At 43.3% G+C, this 17,213-nt stretch overlaps 1 protein-coding gene across 3 annotated transcripts in view; it reads right to left on the reverse strand.

The window, feature by feature from the left end:
• Positions 1–17,213, reverse strand: part of ALG9 (ALG9 alpha-1,2-mannosyltransferase) — a 956,626-nt gene that overhangs the window by 826,377 nt on the left and 113,036 nt on the right. For all 3 annotated transcript variants that reach the window (XM_069225004.1, XM_069225007.1, XM_069225006.1), the window contains one exon: positions 13,697–13,802. In XM_069225004.1, the coding sequence (XP_069081105.1) occupies positions 13,697–13,802 (106 nt within the window). The remainder of the gene's footprint in view (positions 1–13,696; positions 13,803–17,213) is intronic.

Genomic DNA, 17,213 nt, shown 5'->3' on the forward strand with positions numbered 1-17,213 from the left:
TGCCTAGCTCCCAATATTGTCCCAGTTGCAATGGTGAATGGCTGCACTTTTTGGGCTTGGGAAGGCTGCCACTTGGAAAAACCTACCAGACCGACACTTGTGAAAAAAAACATCTGGGTACTCCAGGGTGGTGTGCTTCACATGCAACAGGATCGGATCCTGCACTAGGCCCAGCCACACAAGTGGGGCAGCGTTTTTTTTTTTACACAGGTGGGGAAATGCTGGGTGGTAGGAAGTTTGTGGATTCCTGCTATTCCGAAAGTTTCCATCACAGAAATGTAAGGAAAATGGATGATTTCAGGCAAAGTTGGGGGTTTGCAGTACATTGTGGGTAAATATAACCTAATGGCATTTACGCAAGACATGCCATTCTGGATTCCCCTAGGTGGCTGGTTTTTAAAAATTTACAGGTTGGCTAGGTTTCCCTAGGTGCCGGCTGAGTTAAGGCCCAATATCGAGAGTTACCCACATCAGAAAAAGAGAGTCAGTTTTTGTTTGAAAAATGAGCTGTGTCCATGTTGTGTTTTGGGCTGTTTCCAGTCATGGGCACTAGGCCAAACCACAAAACCCACACAAGTGAGGTCCCATTTTGTTAAGAGACTTGTAGGAGCAGAGAATAGTAAAACATTTGTTATTATCAATTCGAGTTTGCTGCATTTCTGCCTTTCAAATGTAAGCCAGTATATAAGAAAGATGACATTCTGAAAATTACCCTTCAAATCATACACTACTACGGGTACCTACAAATTCAAAGATGTAGAAATAACCACTGCTCCTAAACTCTATATCTTGTGCCCAATTCAGAAATACATAAGTTTCCTTGATACATATTTTACAAACTGCCTACTTCACTATAAGAATTAGCCAATACTCAGTACTTAATAAAAAGCCTTTCTGTGGTGCAACTCAGTTGTTTGCTCCGGGTAGCTTGGATTCTTGGAGAACCTACAAACTATATAATCCTCACAACCAGAAGGGTCTAGTGGGCGTAATGATATACAGGGAGTGCAGAATTATTAGGCAAGTTGTATTTTTGAGGATTAATTTTATTATTGAACAACAACCATGTTCTCAATGAACCCAAAAAACACATTAATATCAAAGCTGAATATTTTTGGAAGTAGTTTTTAGTTTGTTTTTAGTTTTAGCTATGTTAGGGGGATATCTGTGTGTGCAGGTGACTATTACTGTGCATAATTATTAGGCAACTTAACAAAAAACAAATATATACCCATTTCAATTATTTATTATTACCAGTGAAACCAATATAACATCTCAACATTCACAAATATACATTTCTGACATTCAAAAACAAAACAAAAACAAATCAGTGACCAATATAGCCACCTTTCTTTGCAAGGACACTCAAAAGCCTGCCATCCATGGATTCTGTCAGTGTTTTGATCTGTTCACCATCAACATTGCGTGCAGCAGCAACCACAGCCTCCCAGACACTGTTCAGAGAGGTGTACTGTTTTCCCTCCTTGTAAATCTCACATTTGATGATGGACCACAGGTTCTCAATGGGGTTCAGATCAGGTGAACAAGGAGGCCATGTCATTAGATTTCCTTCATGTATACCCTTTCTTGCCAGCCACGCTGTGGAGTACTTGGACGCGTGTGATGGAGCATTGTCCTGCATGAAAATCATGTTTTTCTTGAAGGATGCAGACTTCTTCCTGTTCCACTGCTTGAAGAAGGTGTCTTCCAGGAACTGGCAGTAGGACTGGGAGTTGAGCTTGACTCCATCCTCAACCCGAAAAGGCCCCACAAGCTCATCTTTGATGATACCAGCCCAAACCAGTACTCCACCTCCACCTTGCTGGCGTCTGAGTCGGACTGGAGCTCTCTGCCCTTTACCAATCCAGCCACGGGCCCATCCATCTGGCCCATCAAGACTCACTCTCATTTCATCAGTCCATAAAACCTAAGAAAAATCAGTCTTGAGATATTTCTTGGCCCAGTCTTGACGTTTCAGGTTGTGTGTCTTGTTCAGTGGTGGTCGTCTTTCAGCTTTTCTTACCTTGGCCATGTCTCTGAGTATTGCACACCTTGTGCTTTTGGGCACTCCAGTGATGTTGCAGCTCTGAAATATGGCCAAACTGGTGGCAAGTGGCATCGTGGCAGCTGCACGCTTGACTTTTCTCAGTTCATGGGCAGTTATTTTGCGCCTTGGTTTTTCCACACGCTTCTTGCGACCCTGTTGACTATTTTGAATGAAACGCTTGATTGTTCGATGATCACGCTTCAGAAGCTTTGCAATTTTAAGAGTGCTGCATCCCTCTGCAAGATATCTCACTATTTCTGACTTTTCTGAGCCTGTCAAGTCCTTCTTTTGATCCATTTTGCCAAAGGAAAGGAAGTTGCCTAATAATTATGCACACCTGATATAGGGTGTTGATGTCATTAGACCACACCCCTTCTCATTACAGAGATGCACATCACCTAATATGCTTAATTGGTAGTAGGCTTTCGAGCCTATACAGCTTGGAGTAAGACAACATGCATAAAGAGGATGATGTGGTCAAAATACTCATTTGCCTAATAATTCTGCACTCCCTGTATTGCTTTTGTCAATTTGTCATCATATCAAAAAGTTACAGATGAAACTTTTGTCACAAAAGACCGTTTTTTCCTACTGATTTTCAATATTCCTTTTTTTCAAAAGTTATTTTTCTTGGGAAAACCTTGAAGGATCTACATATAGATGCTGAATTCGGAATTTTGTTTACTTTTCAGGAATCCATAGCTTTTCTGGATCACCCATGGGTTTCACACTTGTTTTCACCCCTAACTGCAAGTAGGTTCAGAGTACAAAAAATAGGGAAAATAGGTTACACCTAATAAAAATGCCAAAACGGTAGTACAAAATTACGATTTTTGATTCAGCTCCGCATGTTCCTGAAAGTTGGGAAGACAATGGCTTTAATACAGCAAACCGTTCGTGGATGCCATTTTAGGGGGAAAAAAAAAACCACTTATCTGGAGCACTTTTCCCTATTTTTTTTTTAATTCAAAATTATACTATATGTTGCCTATTTTCTCAGTCCCCCCAGGGTAATCCAAAAACCACAGGCACCTTTAGAATACCCAGGATGTAAGAAAAAAAGAACACAAGTTTGGAGTGGATACCTTATGTGTACAAAAGGTTATGGAGGCCTAGGCACGAAATACCCCGGGGGGGAGGAGGCTTACCAGCTCTGCCATAGATACCTGCTTCATTTTGTCTACGGATTAGAACAGAGTAGGAGACTGTGTCAAAAGCTGCAGATAAATCCATTATTACTAGCATGACTGGGGGTTCCTACGTCTAAGGAGAGACAAATAAGTCAGTGACTGCCAAAAGTCCTGTCTTCGTGCTGTGTAGAGCTCGAAAACCCGATTGTGAAGGATCTAGGATCTTGTGTACTTCTAGAAAGGATATTAGTTGTTTGCTAATAAAGCTTTTGAAGGCTTTTGCAAGCAAATGTAGCAACAAGATTGGCCTATAATTCAAAAGTACTTCGGGATTTAAAGACGGCTTTTTAGGAAGGAAGATGGAATACTTTTGCTGATTCCATTAAGTTGGCACTTTCACAGAACCTAAGGAGAGATTAACAACATTGTTATGAAAGGTGACAAATGATAAGCTAAACTGGTCACAATTCTGGGGGGCAGGGATCCCAGGGGGAGCCTGATTTTACTTGGGCTAGCATCATCAGGACCTGTTCCGTGGAGCAGAGATCAACATCACCCACACAAGTAGTGGCATCGGGGTGTGGTTGATTCTGGTCAAATTCAATTTCTCAATTTACTGAGGTAGGTGTAAAATTTCTCTTCAAGGAAATCTGCTAGGGAGTCGCAGAGACTTTGGGAGGCCAGAATAGTGGGTGTGCATGCGGGTGGTTTCAGGAAGTTATTTCGCACTTTGTATAACGCATTTGTAGAGTTGCCCGCTTGGGCTATCGTCAAGGAAATATGCGTTCTCCGTGCTGCTTTTGTCATATTCTGATAATTCCTCAGCATAGCCCGATATGCTGTTTTGTCCACAAGGGCTTTAGTGGAGCGCCATCTGCTCTACAGGAGTTTGCACTTGGATTTTTCCTGGCAGTGGTGTTTGGCTTCTGAGAAGAGCACGTGTGGGTTTTTTTTTTTTTTAATGGGGCTATGTGATCTAAAGTATTTATTAGCAAATCATTATAGGCAGCTAGAACAGTATTTGTGTCCATATGGGGTGACAGTGTGGGAACCTTAAAAGCCTCTGAAAAGGTGGCAGGAGAAACCATCTTCCAGAGGTGTTGAGGTCTGAAGTCCTCAATCTTGGGCTTCCCTGAGGCTTTCTTACATGGGATAGAAAACACAATCAAATAATAGTCTGACCAATTAATAGGCGGGGAGGTTCACAAGTTATTCCCACTATATTTATAAAAATTAGATCAAGGGTGGGTCCAGCCCTGTGTGTTGAGTCCAATATTATTTGTTTAAGCCCAACTATCTCCAAGTCAGCTAAGCGTTGCGACATGCCTTTGTCATCGGTGTCCTCACCATGGTAATTAAAGTTGCCCAGCAATAAAAATTTGTCGGAAGCTAAAATATGAGGTACAATGTAATGGTTTAGTGTCTGGGTAAAATATTTCCTGGTGCCCGGTGGGCAGTAAATCAAAGTGCCTCTCTAGACCTCAGCGATAGAGATGGTAATCTTAAAAATGCACATCTCAAGCCAGGCTGAGAGTAGGGGGTCGGCTAGTTTGATTTTTATGGAATTGTGGAAGGAGATAGCGACAATGCTTCCCTGACATTCTTTCCTGTCTAGTTTAACCAGAGAATAATGAATATGTATGGCTAATGCAATGCAAGGAAGTGCTGAACTGCAAAGTCAGGTCTTGGTAAAGAAGCATAGCTTGGGACAATAGATGGAAATAAGGTCCCATATTTCTATGGAGTGCTTTGCCATGGATCTAATATTGCAATAGTGGCGGTCTATCTTCACAGTATTGTTATTGTGTGAGGGAGAGGTAGTATGGCTATTCTGCTTAGAAGCTTTCAGGGGAGACACTACAGAAGGGCCAGGAGACAGAGGCGTTAAGGCCCTCTAGTTTGAGCCCCTCCTTGTAGTCACAGTGTTTAAGAAGGAGAATCTGCACAATTTTCAAGTTACTGGCCCCTTCAGAAAGGGCAGAGTTCAGCATAGTGAGAGGCCCGTATGGATTTGTTTTAATTCAATGAAGGAGTATTTCAGTATTAGCTTCCTGGCCATATTACCAGAGGACCAAGGGGTACAGGGAAAACTAAAAAAGTGGAGCTGCTTAAATACAGTTCTCTGACAAGAGCCACGATGTCTAGAATGCTGACTTGCCCAAATTGGTGGTGGTCTAGTGGCCCAGAGGAAGTGAGGGGAAAAGTCAACCAGCTATCTCCGCAACCAAACACTTAAGCTGTCGTCAGCAGACTGGAGAGCAGAGAATGTCAAAAGTGAACAGTGCAGGGAAACTAAAGTAATTGTTAAAAGCTACTAAGCTAGTAAAAAGTCTAAAATAGCAGCGCAACAGTAGGCTCATCAGATATTAAACAGAAAATTAAATAATCAATATTTAGTGAGGTATAACAACCATAGCAATTAAGTCCCTTGCCTGAGCTGCACTGCAAGGCCACACCCTGCAACTGCTTAAATGCAGTTCCCTGACACGAGCCCAAATGTCTAGACCTGCCCAAAATGAAGGCAGTCTAGTGACCCAGAGGGAGTGAGGGGAAAAGCCAACCAGCTCTCTCTGCAACAAACGGGCAAAGCTGGTGGCGGACCAGAGAGAAGAGAATGCCAAAAGTGAAGAGTACAGGTAAATTAAAAGAATTGTTTAGTAAATGTCCACCTTCATACCGGGCATTGAGCAAGACTAGCCAAAGTGTTCATATTGTCCCATGCCAGGTGAAAGTTAGGCTTTGAATGACGCAGCTTGATGAATGAAACCTGGTTTTAAACTGTATGAACAAAGTCATGCATCTGTTCATATTATAGCGAAAAGAGACTACTTAGACCAACATCAACCAACTCTCTCAAGTTTGGATGAATATTTGGGTTGTATTTAAGGGCACCTATTGCTATCAATTCATCCAGTTTAATTGCAAGTTACACCTTCAGACAGTTCTTGCTTGTCAGACAAGAACACCTCACCTCCTGGAACTCATAGTTTTGCTTTGCTTTTATCTTTTAAGGTCTCTCTCACACGCAAACATTTACTTCAGTTATCAGGGACTAATGAATTATCTGGGTGACTAAATGGAAAGTAATTATTATTTTGCAGAGGGCCAGAATGACACACAGAGTCCAGCTACATTTTAAAGAGAGGTTCACACAAGGGCAAAATAAACTGGAATGCGAAAGGTGAAAAAATTCAATATTTATTGAAAAATAGTGCAAAAATAGAATGTATCAGACTTTATTCCCAACTGCCATTTCTCAGGAAATACAAGCGGACAACAATATATGCTTATATTTCTGATCTAAACCTAAAATATCGATTTTACAATTTTAATGTCAGGGGAAAATTTCCACAACTGCCCTATCTAACCCTTCAGCTCCTGTGTGTAAAAGGAATGTTACTGAAAGGGGTATGTTTTAACCGATTCTGTGCCGCGGACGTAATGGTTTCGTCCCGCGGCACAGTGCTCATGTGCCGAGGACGCAACCATTACGTCCTGGGCACTGAGCACAGAGAGAGCGCTAGCGCTCCCTCTGTGGGCTTCTCTCCCACCCCGCCAAGGCATGGATGGAAGGGGAAGCCCTTCCCCTTCCACCCCTGCCCCCTTACCCCCCCGGTAATGACACCAGCGCGCGATTGCGTGCTGACATAATTACAGGGTGCCGGTCGCACTGGAAGCCATTTGCTTCCAGTGCGATCAAGGAGAAAGAGGTGAGTTTCTCCTCCGGCGGGTGGGGGGTTGTAAACAAAGAGGCACCGGGGGAAAGGAAAGGGTTCTCCTTTCCCCCGGTGTCTCTTTGAGCATTCCTGCAGCCCGATCGCATTGCGATTGGACAGCAGGAATGCCCACTAGACGCCAGGGATTTTTGTTTTGTTTTAGTGTGTTGTTTGTGTGTCAGGAGCGGCCCCTTGGGCAAGGGTCGCCCCCATTTGGGGGGCATGTTTGTTGTGGACATTTCTGCCCCCAGGCAGATCGGCCTATTATTTTTAGGCTGATCTGCCCTAAAGGGGGGCAGAAACCACTAGACACCAGGGATTTATTTATTTTTCATATTGCTTGATTTTGTTGTTTGGGAGCAGCCCCTCGGGCAAGGGTTGGTCCCATTTTGGGGGGCATGTTACCAGTGACCATTTATGCCCCCCTTGGGGGCAGAAACCACTAGAACACCAGGGATTTTAGTAAAATTTTTTATTTATGTGGAGGGGCATTGAACTGTTGGCCATTTCTGCCCCCCTTGGGGGCAGATGGGCCTATTTTTTTAGGCCCCTCTGCCAGAAGCCACTTAGACACCAGCGATAGTGTGTGTGTGTGTTAGTGGGGGAAGGAGAGGTGGCCCCTTGGGCAAGGCTCGCCCCCCTTTGGTGCATGTGTACCAAGGCCATTTCTGCCCCCCTTGGGGACAGATCGGCCTATTATTTTTAGGATGATCTGCCCCCAAAGGGGGCAGAAACCACTAGAACGCCAGGGATTTTTTTTTATATGTTTATTTATGTTAGGGGGGCGTCCCCTTGGGCAAGGAACTGTTGGCCATCTCTGCTCCCCTTGGGGGCAGATGGGCCTATTTTTTTTTTAGGCCCATTGTCCCCAAGGGGGCAGAAGCCACTTAGGCACCAGGGATAGTGCGTGTGTGTGTTTTTTTGTGTGGGAGGTGGCCCCTCGGGCAAGGGTCGCTCCCCGTGGGGACACACTACTAAAGGTATTTTCTGCCCTCCTTGGGGCAGATAGGCCTATTTTTTAGTAGGCCCATCTGCCCCTATGGCAGAATCCACTTAGGCACCAATTTCTAAATGCTTGATGGTGGGGTGTTTGTCAACTGACGAAGTATTTGCATTTGTGATAAAAATAAATTCTTCCTTTTTGTTCTAGTTCAAAGCTTTTGCTTTCTTTGCTGTGGCTCCTTGCGGTTTTGGCGGTGGTTGACCTGCGGTTTGCATAGTTGCACGTTTTAGGTAAGTAAAAACAATTTACTCCAAAGGAGTATTGTTGCCATGCATGAATGACGTGTTTGTATGTGGTGTACTAAATGCAGGTTTGTTTGTGAAATTGTCCTTAGATTTCTTGCCAATGATATTTGTGTTGTCTTATTTCTAATTTGGTTTTCTTTCTTTCTTTTTAGAGGGATATTATTGGTGATTGCTGTGTCTGTGCAGAGTAGTTGCTGGTGAGTCAAGCTTTTTCAGGCAAGTGAGCGGTATAGTTTTTGAGTTTATAACTCTTACTGATAAAGCTACACTTTATTACTTATCTTACACAGTGCTGGTTGTTGGTGGAGCATTTGTCCAGTTAACTTTCGTAGGAAAGATCATGGCTAGCCGCAGGATGACCGCTCAGCAGGTTTTTGAGTCATTGTCTGATCATGATTATGAGACGAACTCTGCATCTGAGGCAGAGGAGGAAGTGAGAGATTCTGGCAGTGAAGTTTCTGTCGGAGAGGAATCTTCTGATGAGGAAGCCACACTCAGTGCAGATGAAGGGCCTGTTTTAGAGGAGGACACTGATGTGCCATCAGTGCAGCAACCTGGGGCTGAAAGGTTTTCCATTAGAAGACCTGAACTCTGGGTTGCCCCAAACATGGAGCAGCCAGAGTTGCCTGCCTTTACTGGTCTCCTGGGGTGTAGAGTCAATACAGAGAACTTTTTGCCTGTCAATTTCTTTGAGTTATTTGTGGATGATGTGTTTTTGGAAGAGATTGTTGAGCAGACTAATTTGTATGCTTAGCAATATTTGAGGGACAACGCTGCTAGACTTAGGCCACACTCTAAAGCTACCCTGTGGATTCCCACAAATTTGGAGGAGATGAAAAGGTTTTTGGGTTTGACTCTTTTGATGGGGTTGATAAGGAAGCCGTCACTGGCTTCTTATTGGTCTACTAGTCCCTTGATGGCAACAGATATATTTCCTGCAACCATGAGTCGTAATCGGTATTTGCTTCTTCTTAGGATGTTGCGTTTTGTTGACAATGCATTAGCCTTGCCACAAGATCACCCTGATTCTGTCTGGTTTTTTAAGATTAGGTCTCTCCTTGATCATTTTGTAGATCGGTTTTCAGAGGTCTATGTTAAAGGCAAAGAAATAGCTGTGGATGAGTCTTTGGTCCTCTTCAAAGGTCGTTTGATTTTTAGGCAGTACATTCCTAGCAAGAGGGCACGATATAGAATTAAATTGTATATGCTGTCTGAAAGTAGTACAGGATATGTGTATAGTTTCCGTATCTACACTGGTAGGGATTCCAGTTTGACCGCCCTGGTTGTCCTCCCACTTTTGGAGTTACTGAGAAAATTGTGTGGGAACTTGGTAGACAACTGTTCAACAAAGGTCACCATTTGTATGTAGATAAATTCTCTACACTGGAGTGCAGATGTTCAAGGGATTGTTTGGAGTGGACACTGTTGCTTGTGGCACAATTCGTTGTAACCGGAAAGGCTATCCAAGGAAGCTTGCCTGTAAAAAACTTGAGAGGGGACAGTGCAGTGCCTTGCGGAATGATGAGCTGCCAGCTTTGAAATTTTCAGACAGGAGGGATGTCTACATGCTAAGTACCATCCATGATGAGAGTACTTCCCCCGTGACTGTCTGGGGCCAGGTTGCTGAAGTGCATAAACCTGTGTGCGTTTTAGATTATAATAAGCACATGGGAGGTGTAGATAGAGTTGATCAAAGGTTGGAACTGCTATTCATAAGTCTTACTTTTGGTATAAGAAGTAAGCAATTCACCTCTTCCACTTAGCAACTTTTAATGCTTTTATTGTGTTTAAGGATAGGTCTCCAGAGTCAAAGACGACATTTGTGAAATTTCAGGAGTCAATGATAGAGAGCCTTATTGTGGTGGAACAGGCCAGTGTTCCTAGAGAAGCAGTGGTGGAGGATGTGGCTAGATTGAAAGATTGCCACTTTGCTGAGCACATTTCTCCCACACCCAAAAAAGACTTTCCAGCTAAGAAATGTAGAGTGTGTTTTCGAAGAGGTATCCGGAGGGAGTCTCGAATGTACCGCCCAGATTGTCCTTCACAGCCTGGGCTGTGTGTGGGTGGTTGTTTCAAGAATTACCACACCCAGAAGAATTACTGGGAACAACCATGAGTGTAAACTGCCTGTTTTGTATTTTCATGTGTTCAGTTTGATGGTTGCATTTCTGTCATGTACTTAGAGCTTTTGTGTTTGTAGTTTTGTAATTATTTCTAATTAGTTAGTGGTTCCTTTGTTTAAAAAAAAAAAAAAGTGATGCCATTGTGTGTGGAGTGGTGCTTGGCTGACTGTGTACAGATTGACTTGCTGTTGGCTACTGCAACACACTGCCAGCCAAACGCCAGTCCACACACTCCCATCAGCTGGTGTGATTGTTGTATCAGGCATGTGGGCGTATGTAAGTGATGGGCCCTTGAGTGGCGTTGTCTGTCGATGCAAGTGTTGTAATGTGTTGGGCCCGTGGCTGGCGGTGTGAAAGGTCTTGTGCATGTCATGTATGAAAGGTGTGTGAATGAACTGTAAAGCGGTTGGCGCCTTGCCGTGGCTTTACAGCTCACAAGCTGTGAGTCATTGGTTCCGTTTTTTGGCCTTTCAGTTATTAACAGTGCATTTCATTTTTGTGAAATCTCTTGTTAATAAAATTTGATCCACTGAACCATCACTCACCCTCGTGCCAAATCCAACCAGTATGTGTGGTAAAAATGACAAAACATGCTCCGATGTAATCAGGTGTCGCAGCACACCTATGACAAGCTAGGTGCCGCAGGTGGGACCCCGATGATGAAGCATGTCACCAACTTAGTTGGTGGGTGAGGGGTCTTTTTAACATAACCTAAGAGTGTTTCTTTTCACAATTTCAGTGTTTGGAACATCACATAAGTATGTGGACACACCAAAATGATCTATTGCAAAACTACCTGTGTTTGTGGGGGGAGGGCAACTATGGTTTTGGTCCCGGTGCGGCCTTCATCTAGGGAAACCTACCAGACCCAGACATGTTTTAAAAATAGACACCCCAAGGAGTCCAAGGGGGTGTGGCTTGCCTGGATCCCCCAACATTTTCTTACCCAGACTCCTCGGCAAACCTCAAAATTTGCATTAAAAAATCATATTTTCCTCATTTTTCTTTGTAGGATCACCGCTGCGGCACCAATTTCCTACCGCCCAGCGTTCCCCTCAGTCCCCCAACTAAAATGATACCTCACTTGCATGGGTCCCTAAAGCAGAGCCAGCCTAAAAGATGTATAAAAGAAAAATATGTGCTTATCAACTCGCTGTGCTATCCCCTCAATCTCTACAAGTTTTTGGCCTTTTTCTGTTGCAGGCACATGGCCCACACACACAAGTGAGGTACAATTTCTATGGGGAGACTTGGGGGAACGCTGGGTGGAAGGAAATTTGTGGCTCCTCTCAGATTCCAGAACTATCTGTCACCGAAATGGGAGGAAAAAGTGTTTTTGGGCCAAATTTTGAGGTTTGCAAAGGATTCTTGGTAACAGAACCTGGTGAGAGCCCCACAAGTCACTCCATCTTGGATTACCCTAGGTGTCTAGTTTTCAAAATTGTGCAGGTTTGCTAGGTTTCCCCAGGTGCCGGCTGAGCTAGAGGCCAAAATCCACAGGTAGGCAGTTTGTAAATAAACACCTCTGTTTTCTGTGGAAAAATGTGATGTGTCCACGGTGTGTTTTGGGGTATTTCCTTTCGCGGGCGCTAGGCGTACGCACACAAGTGAGGTACCATTTTTATCGGGGGACTTGAGGGAACACTGGGTGGAAGGAAATTTGTGGCTCCTCTCAGATTCCAGAACTTTCTGTACCGAAATGAGAGGAAAAAGTGTTTATTTGGCCAAATATTGAGGTTTGCAAAGGATTCTGGGTAACAGAACCTGGGCAGAGCCCCACAAGTCACCCCATCTTCCATTCCCCCAGGTGTCTAGTTTTAAAAACTGCACAGGTTTGCTAGGTTTCCCTAGGTGCCGGCTGAGCTAGAGGCCAAAATCCACAGCTAGGCACATTGCAAAATACAGCTCTGTTTTCTTTGTGAAAATGTGATGTGTCCACGCTGTGTTTTGGGGCATTTCCTGTCGCGGGTGCTAGGCCTATCCACGCAAGTGAGGTACCATTTTTATTGGGAGACGTGGGGGAACACAGAATAGCAAAACAAGTGTTATAGCCCCTTGTCTTTCTCTACATTTTGTCCTTCCAAATGTAAGACAGTGTGAAAAAAGACGTCTATTTGAGAAATGCCCTGTAATTCACATGCTAGTATGGGCACCCCGAAATACAGAGATGTGCAAATAACCACTTCTTCTCAACACCTTATCTTGTGGCCATTTCGGAAATGCAAAGGTCTTCTTGATACCTATTTTTCACTTTTTAGATTTCAGCAAATTAATTGCTGTTTACCCGTTATAGAATAAAAACCCATTGCAAGGCGCAGCTCATTTATTGGCTTGATGAACCTACAAGCCCTATATATCCCCGCACCCAGAAGAGTCCAGTTGAGGTAACGGTATATTGCTTTCAAAAATCTGACATCGCAGGAAAATGGCTGGTTTTCGTTCACCTCAATTTCAATACTTTTTTATTTCAGCTGTTATTTTCTGTAGGAGCTACACAAATGCCCCCTTGCTGAATTCAGAATTTTGTCTACTTTTCAGAAATGTTTAGCTTTCTGGGATCCAGCATTGGTTTCTCACCCATTTTGGTCACTAACTGGAAGGAGGCTGAAAGCACAAAAAATAGTAAAAATGGGGTATGTCCCAGTAAAATGTCAAAATTGTATTGAAAAATTGGGTTTTCTAATTCAAGTCTGCCTGTTCCTGAAAGCTGGGAAGATGGTGATCTTACCATCGCAAACCCTTTGTTTATGCCGTTTTCAGCTAAAAAAACACAAGCCGCCTTCTGCAGCCTTTTCCCCCCATTTTTTTGCCAAAAAAAAAAGTTTCACTGTATTTTGCCTAATTTCTTGGTCTCCTTCAGGGGAACCAAAAGTACCTCTAGAATACCTAGGATGTTGGGAAAAAAAGGACGCAAATTAGCGTGGGTAGCTTTTGTGAACAAAAAGTTATGAGGGTCTAAGCGCGAAGTGCCCCAAATAACCAAAAAAAGGCTCGGCACAGGAGGGGAAAAGGCCTGGCAGCGAAGAGGTTAATGAAACTTAGCATTCCTTTGCAATGAGGAATTGTAAAAGAAGGAGCTCTTAAACTTGGAACAACAGGAGAGTCAGGCACCGCTGCTGTGTTGCATGTGCACTTACAGCATAGCTGGGCTGAACTTTCAAAATCTTTCTGCCTTAAAGTGAGTTTTGCAATCTCACTGAACACTTCAAATATGTAAATGAAGTAACAAGAATTGTGAGAATAGACCACGTCTCACTTTGGAGTCAGTATAATGATGCTTGCCACAATACTGACGGGCACCTTGCCATTGGCAAAATGTCTAGAACATTTTTTGAAAATTGCCGTTCAATTCATAACTCTTTCTATACTTAGCAGTGACTTCTGTAATTGTTCATTGCAAATCATAGTATACCTTTAAAAAAGGTGCCTTACCGTACAGATCAGGTCCGTGCGGCGTGAGAACATTATACACAACAATGTTCAGAGGTGCTACTACCAATTTGCCATAATAGTAGGAGTCAATAGCAACAAGTGGGGCCTAGAAAGAAAAAACATTTACAGTTAAGATGCGCAGTGAATTTGATTCACAACAAATACCTCAAGAAATTAAATAGGAGCACTTTCAGCTAGAAATCTATGAAAGAAAACGGTGTTTGCCTTTTTTAACACTCGGCATATAGACACGGGCGGCCCCTCCATTGGAGAGCAGAGGAGCGTTGCCACGCTAAAAAAATGCCCCCAGAGCTGAAAAATGAAATAGTAATAAAGTTTATTTATTACTATATTATTTTTTAGCACCCCATCCTGAACCGAGTGTCCGGGCGGGGAAATAGCTGCTGACTGACAGCAGCAGGGAGCTCTGCAATTTAATTTAAAGTTCGCATGTCCTTTTGGCCGGCAGTCCTGACATGAGCACTTTCAAATTCTCTAACCCAGCTGCCTTAAGACAGCTGGGTTTAGAGAAAGCACAGGCCTGAGAGGCCGCTCCCTCCAGTCCCGACACTGCTGTCATGCGGTCTAACAGCATGAGAGCAGCAGCAGGATTTGTTAGTGTAGTTCCCTGGTTCCGCACTCGAGAGGAGAGGAGTACGCAGTGAGGACAGCGTGAAGGTAAGTGCCTTTTTTAAAAGAAAATATATTATTGTGTCCCACCCCACCACTGTAAATGCAAGCTAGTCACCACTGCATATAGGCATGGAGTGCTATGTATGTGCCTGGGGTTATTTTAAAACTTTATGGCCATTCTAACCATGACATTTTGTGCCATTTGCATTCACCTATCTCCTTATAGTAAGAACATTGTTCACAATTCACATTTTTTTCTTAACTCAGATCATTGGGACCGAAACAACACAAAATCTAAAATGAACTAAATAAAAAAAACTGCTGTACTTTGGTTCATCCAGTATGGTCACGGTTTCTCAACAGTGCAATCAGTGATACTGTAGGAAAATCTTTCTTTTCCGGTGTCTCTTATTTTTTCACTTTTTTAACTGATTTGCTGAACTAATCAGCCCTATAAGCACTAAGAGGCTGTTAACCATCTCCCAGCACATGATCTTCAACGCCTTCAACATTGGCGAGTAGTTTCCCAAAATGGCCTATATGGCTATTAGGTAAGTAAGGCCACATTAAAATATACATAAAAACTGCACAAGTAGCCTAATAGTAAAAATCTGCATATTCCTTACAGTAACGCTTTGCAATACCTACGCAAGAGACTTCAAACCATGGCATGAAGATTGTGCTAACTACCTTTAGCTACTTTAGTCTAAGCTGCAGTAAGCACATGCCAAAAGACACATTTCTGCCATGTTTAAGTGCCTACCACTAACATTAATTCAACTATAAAATGTGCCATGGTACCCTTAAGACTAGTATGCATGGCATACAGAAGTTGAGACATGATATATATGCAGCTGGTATGTCCCTGCAGTGACAAAATGCAAAAGTGATTCTGTAAAGACAGAACCCCTCTTTACAGCCGTAAACACCTTCTTTATTAATAAAATGCATATTTTATGATTTGGCTTAGTATTTTCAAGATAATTCAGCTTGGCAATTTTTTGTTGGTAATTAAACAGCTAATCAATTGGTGATTTTAGATTTTCAGTGGAAAAGTCAGAAAGGCGTTGAGAATAGTTATTTCCCTCTTCCCAAGTTCTGGCGTCTCCATAAACTGCTTCCACCAGGTGCTGATCTTTTACAGTGATAGTAATTAGCTTTTATTGATCCCAGCACTGTTCATTAGTGACAGCCTGAAAACCAAAAGGCCTCTTGTGGAAGCTGCCTTGTATGACGATAAATGGCAGGAAGACAGGGTGGGTAATTAAGGCAAAATCAACCACAACTATTGGAGAGTTGTGTGGGAAGGGAAACGAAGGTGCTCCCAAATTGCCACACTTCACAAAGACCACTGAGGAACGCTAAAGATTTCTTGTTTATGTCGAAGCAAAGGTATGAATGGGGTATATCGGTCTCTATTGCTGGCATTTTCTCAGCTAGGTTGTCTCCTCTCACTGAAGGATGGGCAAGCGAACAGGCTCAGAACGGACAGTAAGCAGAAAGGTGGGCGTTGGCTGATTTAGCACCCGAGTTAACTTTATGACATTTTGGGACAGAAAAAGTTACTTACTTGTAATCCTAGTTCTCTTTCTAGAGGAATACTCATCAAAGTCATGAGCACTGAACAGTTCCATCCACGTGCAGGTATCATGGAGCACTTTAAAAAGTACACATATATGTTTACCAAAATTTGCACTATAGTACTTTATATATGTTTGCAGCCTGATAAGCCTAAAAATGGCCAGATTTCATTGAATTATCATTAAAAAAAAAGGCAATTGCATAGACATGCATCAACATAAAAAGGTGGCCATAAAAATTCTTCCACAAACCTTTTTAAAGGGAAAAGAAAGGGAACACACAAGACATTTTTAGCCAAGAGGCTGCAATGCAAAGCATAGAATAGAAAACTGGAACAGTGCCTCTACGAACCATACAGTACCCCCTGTATCCCATCATGTCTCACAGGTGACAGTTAGGTCAAGTCATATTTACAGAAATTAGGAATCCTAGGTGAAGCAAACATATGGGGAAATGGGAGGGCTGCTTATGGCTTTGATGAGTATTTCACTGGAAGAGATCTAGGATTACAGGTAAGTAACTTTTCCTTCCCTTCCAGGGGATACTTATCAGTAGTCATAAGTACAGATAAAATAGCAAGCCGATCCCACAAAAAGGCAGACATAAAATAAAAACAGATGCAACCATCACCGAAAAGATTACTTAAAGAAACCTGCCCAACTTGAGTATCCACTCTTGTGCTGAATCTAAGCAGTAGGGTTTAGTAAACGTATGAACAGACAGTGGCGGCCGGTAATTTTAGGAGGGAGAGGGGCGGGCAGGGCACACATGCACACTCATTCAGTCACACAAGTGCGCACACACAGATCCATTCACAACACTTATTATCAAACATTCAAACATACACACACATTTTAAAAAAAACACACACACATTTACCCTTCAGCTCTGCCTTGGAGGTCCAGGGAGGGTTGGGACTGCTGCCATCCCTCACTGGCTAACATAAGGTCAGCCAGTGAGGGAAGGCAGTATTCCAAACTCGTCACAGAGTACGATGTCGTTAGTGAGACTGCTGACCCCACCCCACTCTGTGACGAGGTGTCACTGATTGACATTCGGCCCTGGGAGATTCAGGGCTTAAAACTGAACCGCACACGTCCGAAGCAATCAGCAACATTCCCCCTTGTCATGAAGGGGAGGGCCTCGAGGCACCTTTGCTAGGCTGAAGAGGTCACACAGGGCTGTGACTTCTTCAGCTCAGCAATGTTCAGCTCAGGCATCCGGGAGCCTGCATTTGCTCAGCCTGACAGACACTCTTCTTGAGAGGCAAAAGGAGGGTAGTCGTGGCCCCACACCACCAAAG

Source organism: Pleurodeles waltl, chromosome 3_1, assembly GCF_031143425.1.
Source record: "Pleurodeles waltl isolate 20211129_DDA chromosome 3_1, aPleWal1.hap1.20221129, whole genome shotgun sequence".
Classification (NCBI taxonomy): Eukaryota; Metazoa; Chordata; class Amphibia; order Caudata; family Salamandridae; genus Pleurodeles; species Pleurodeles waltl.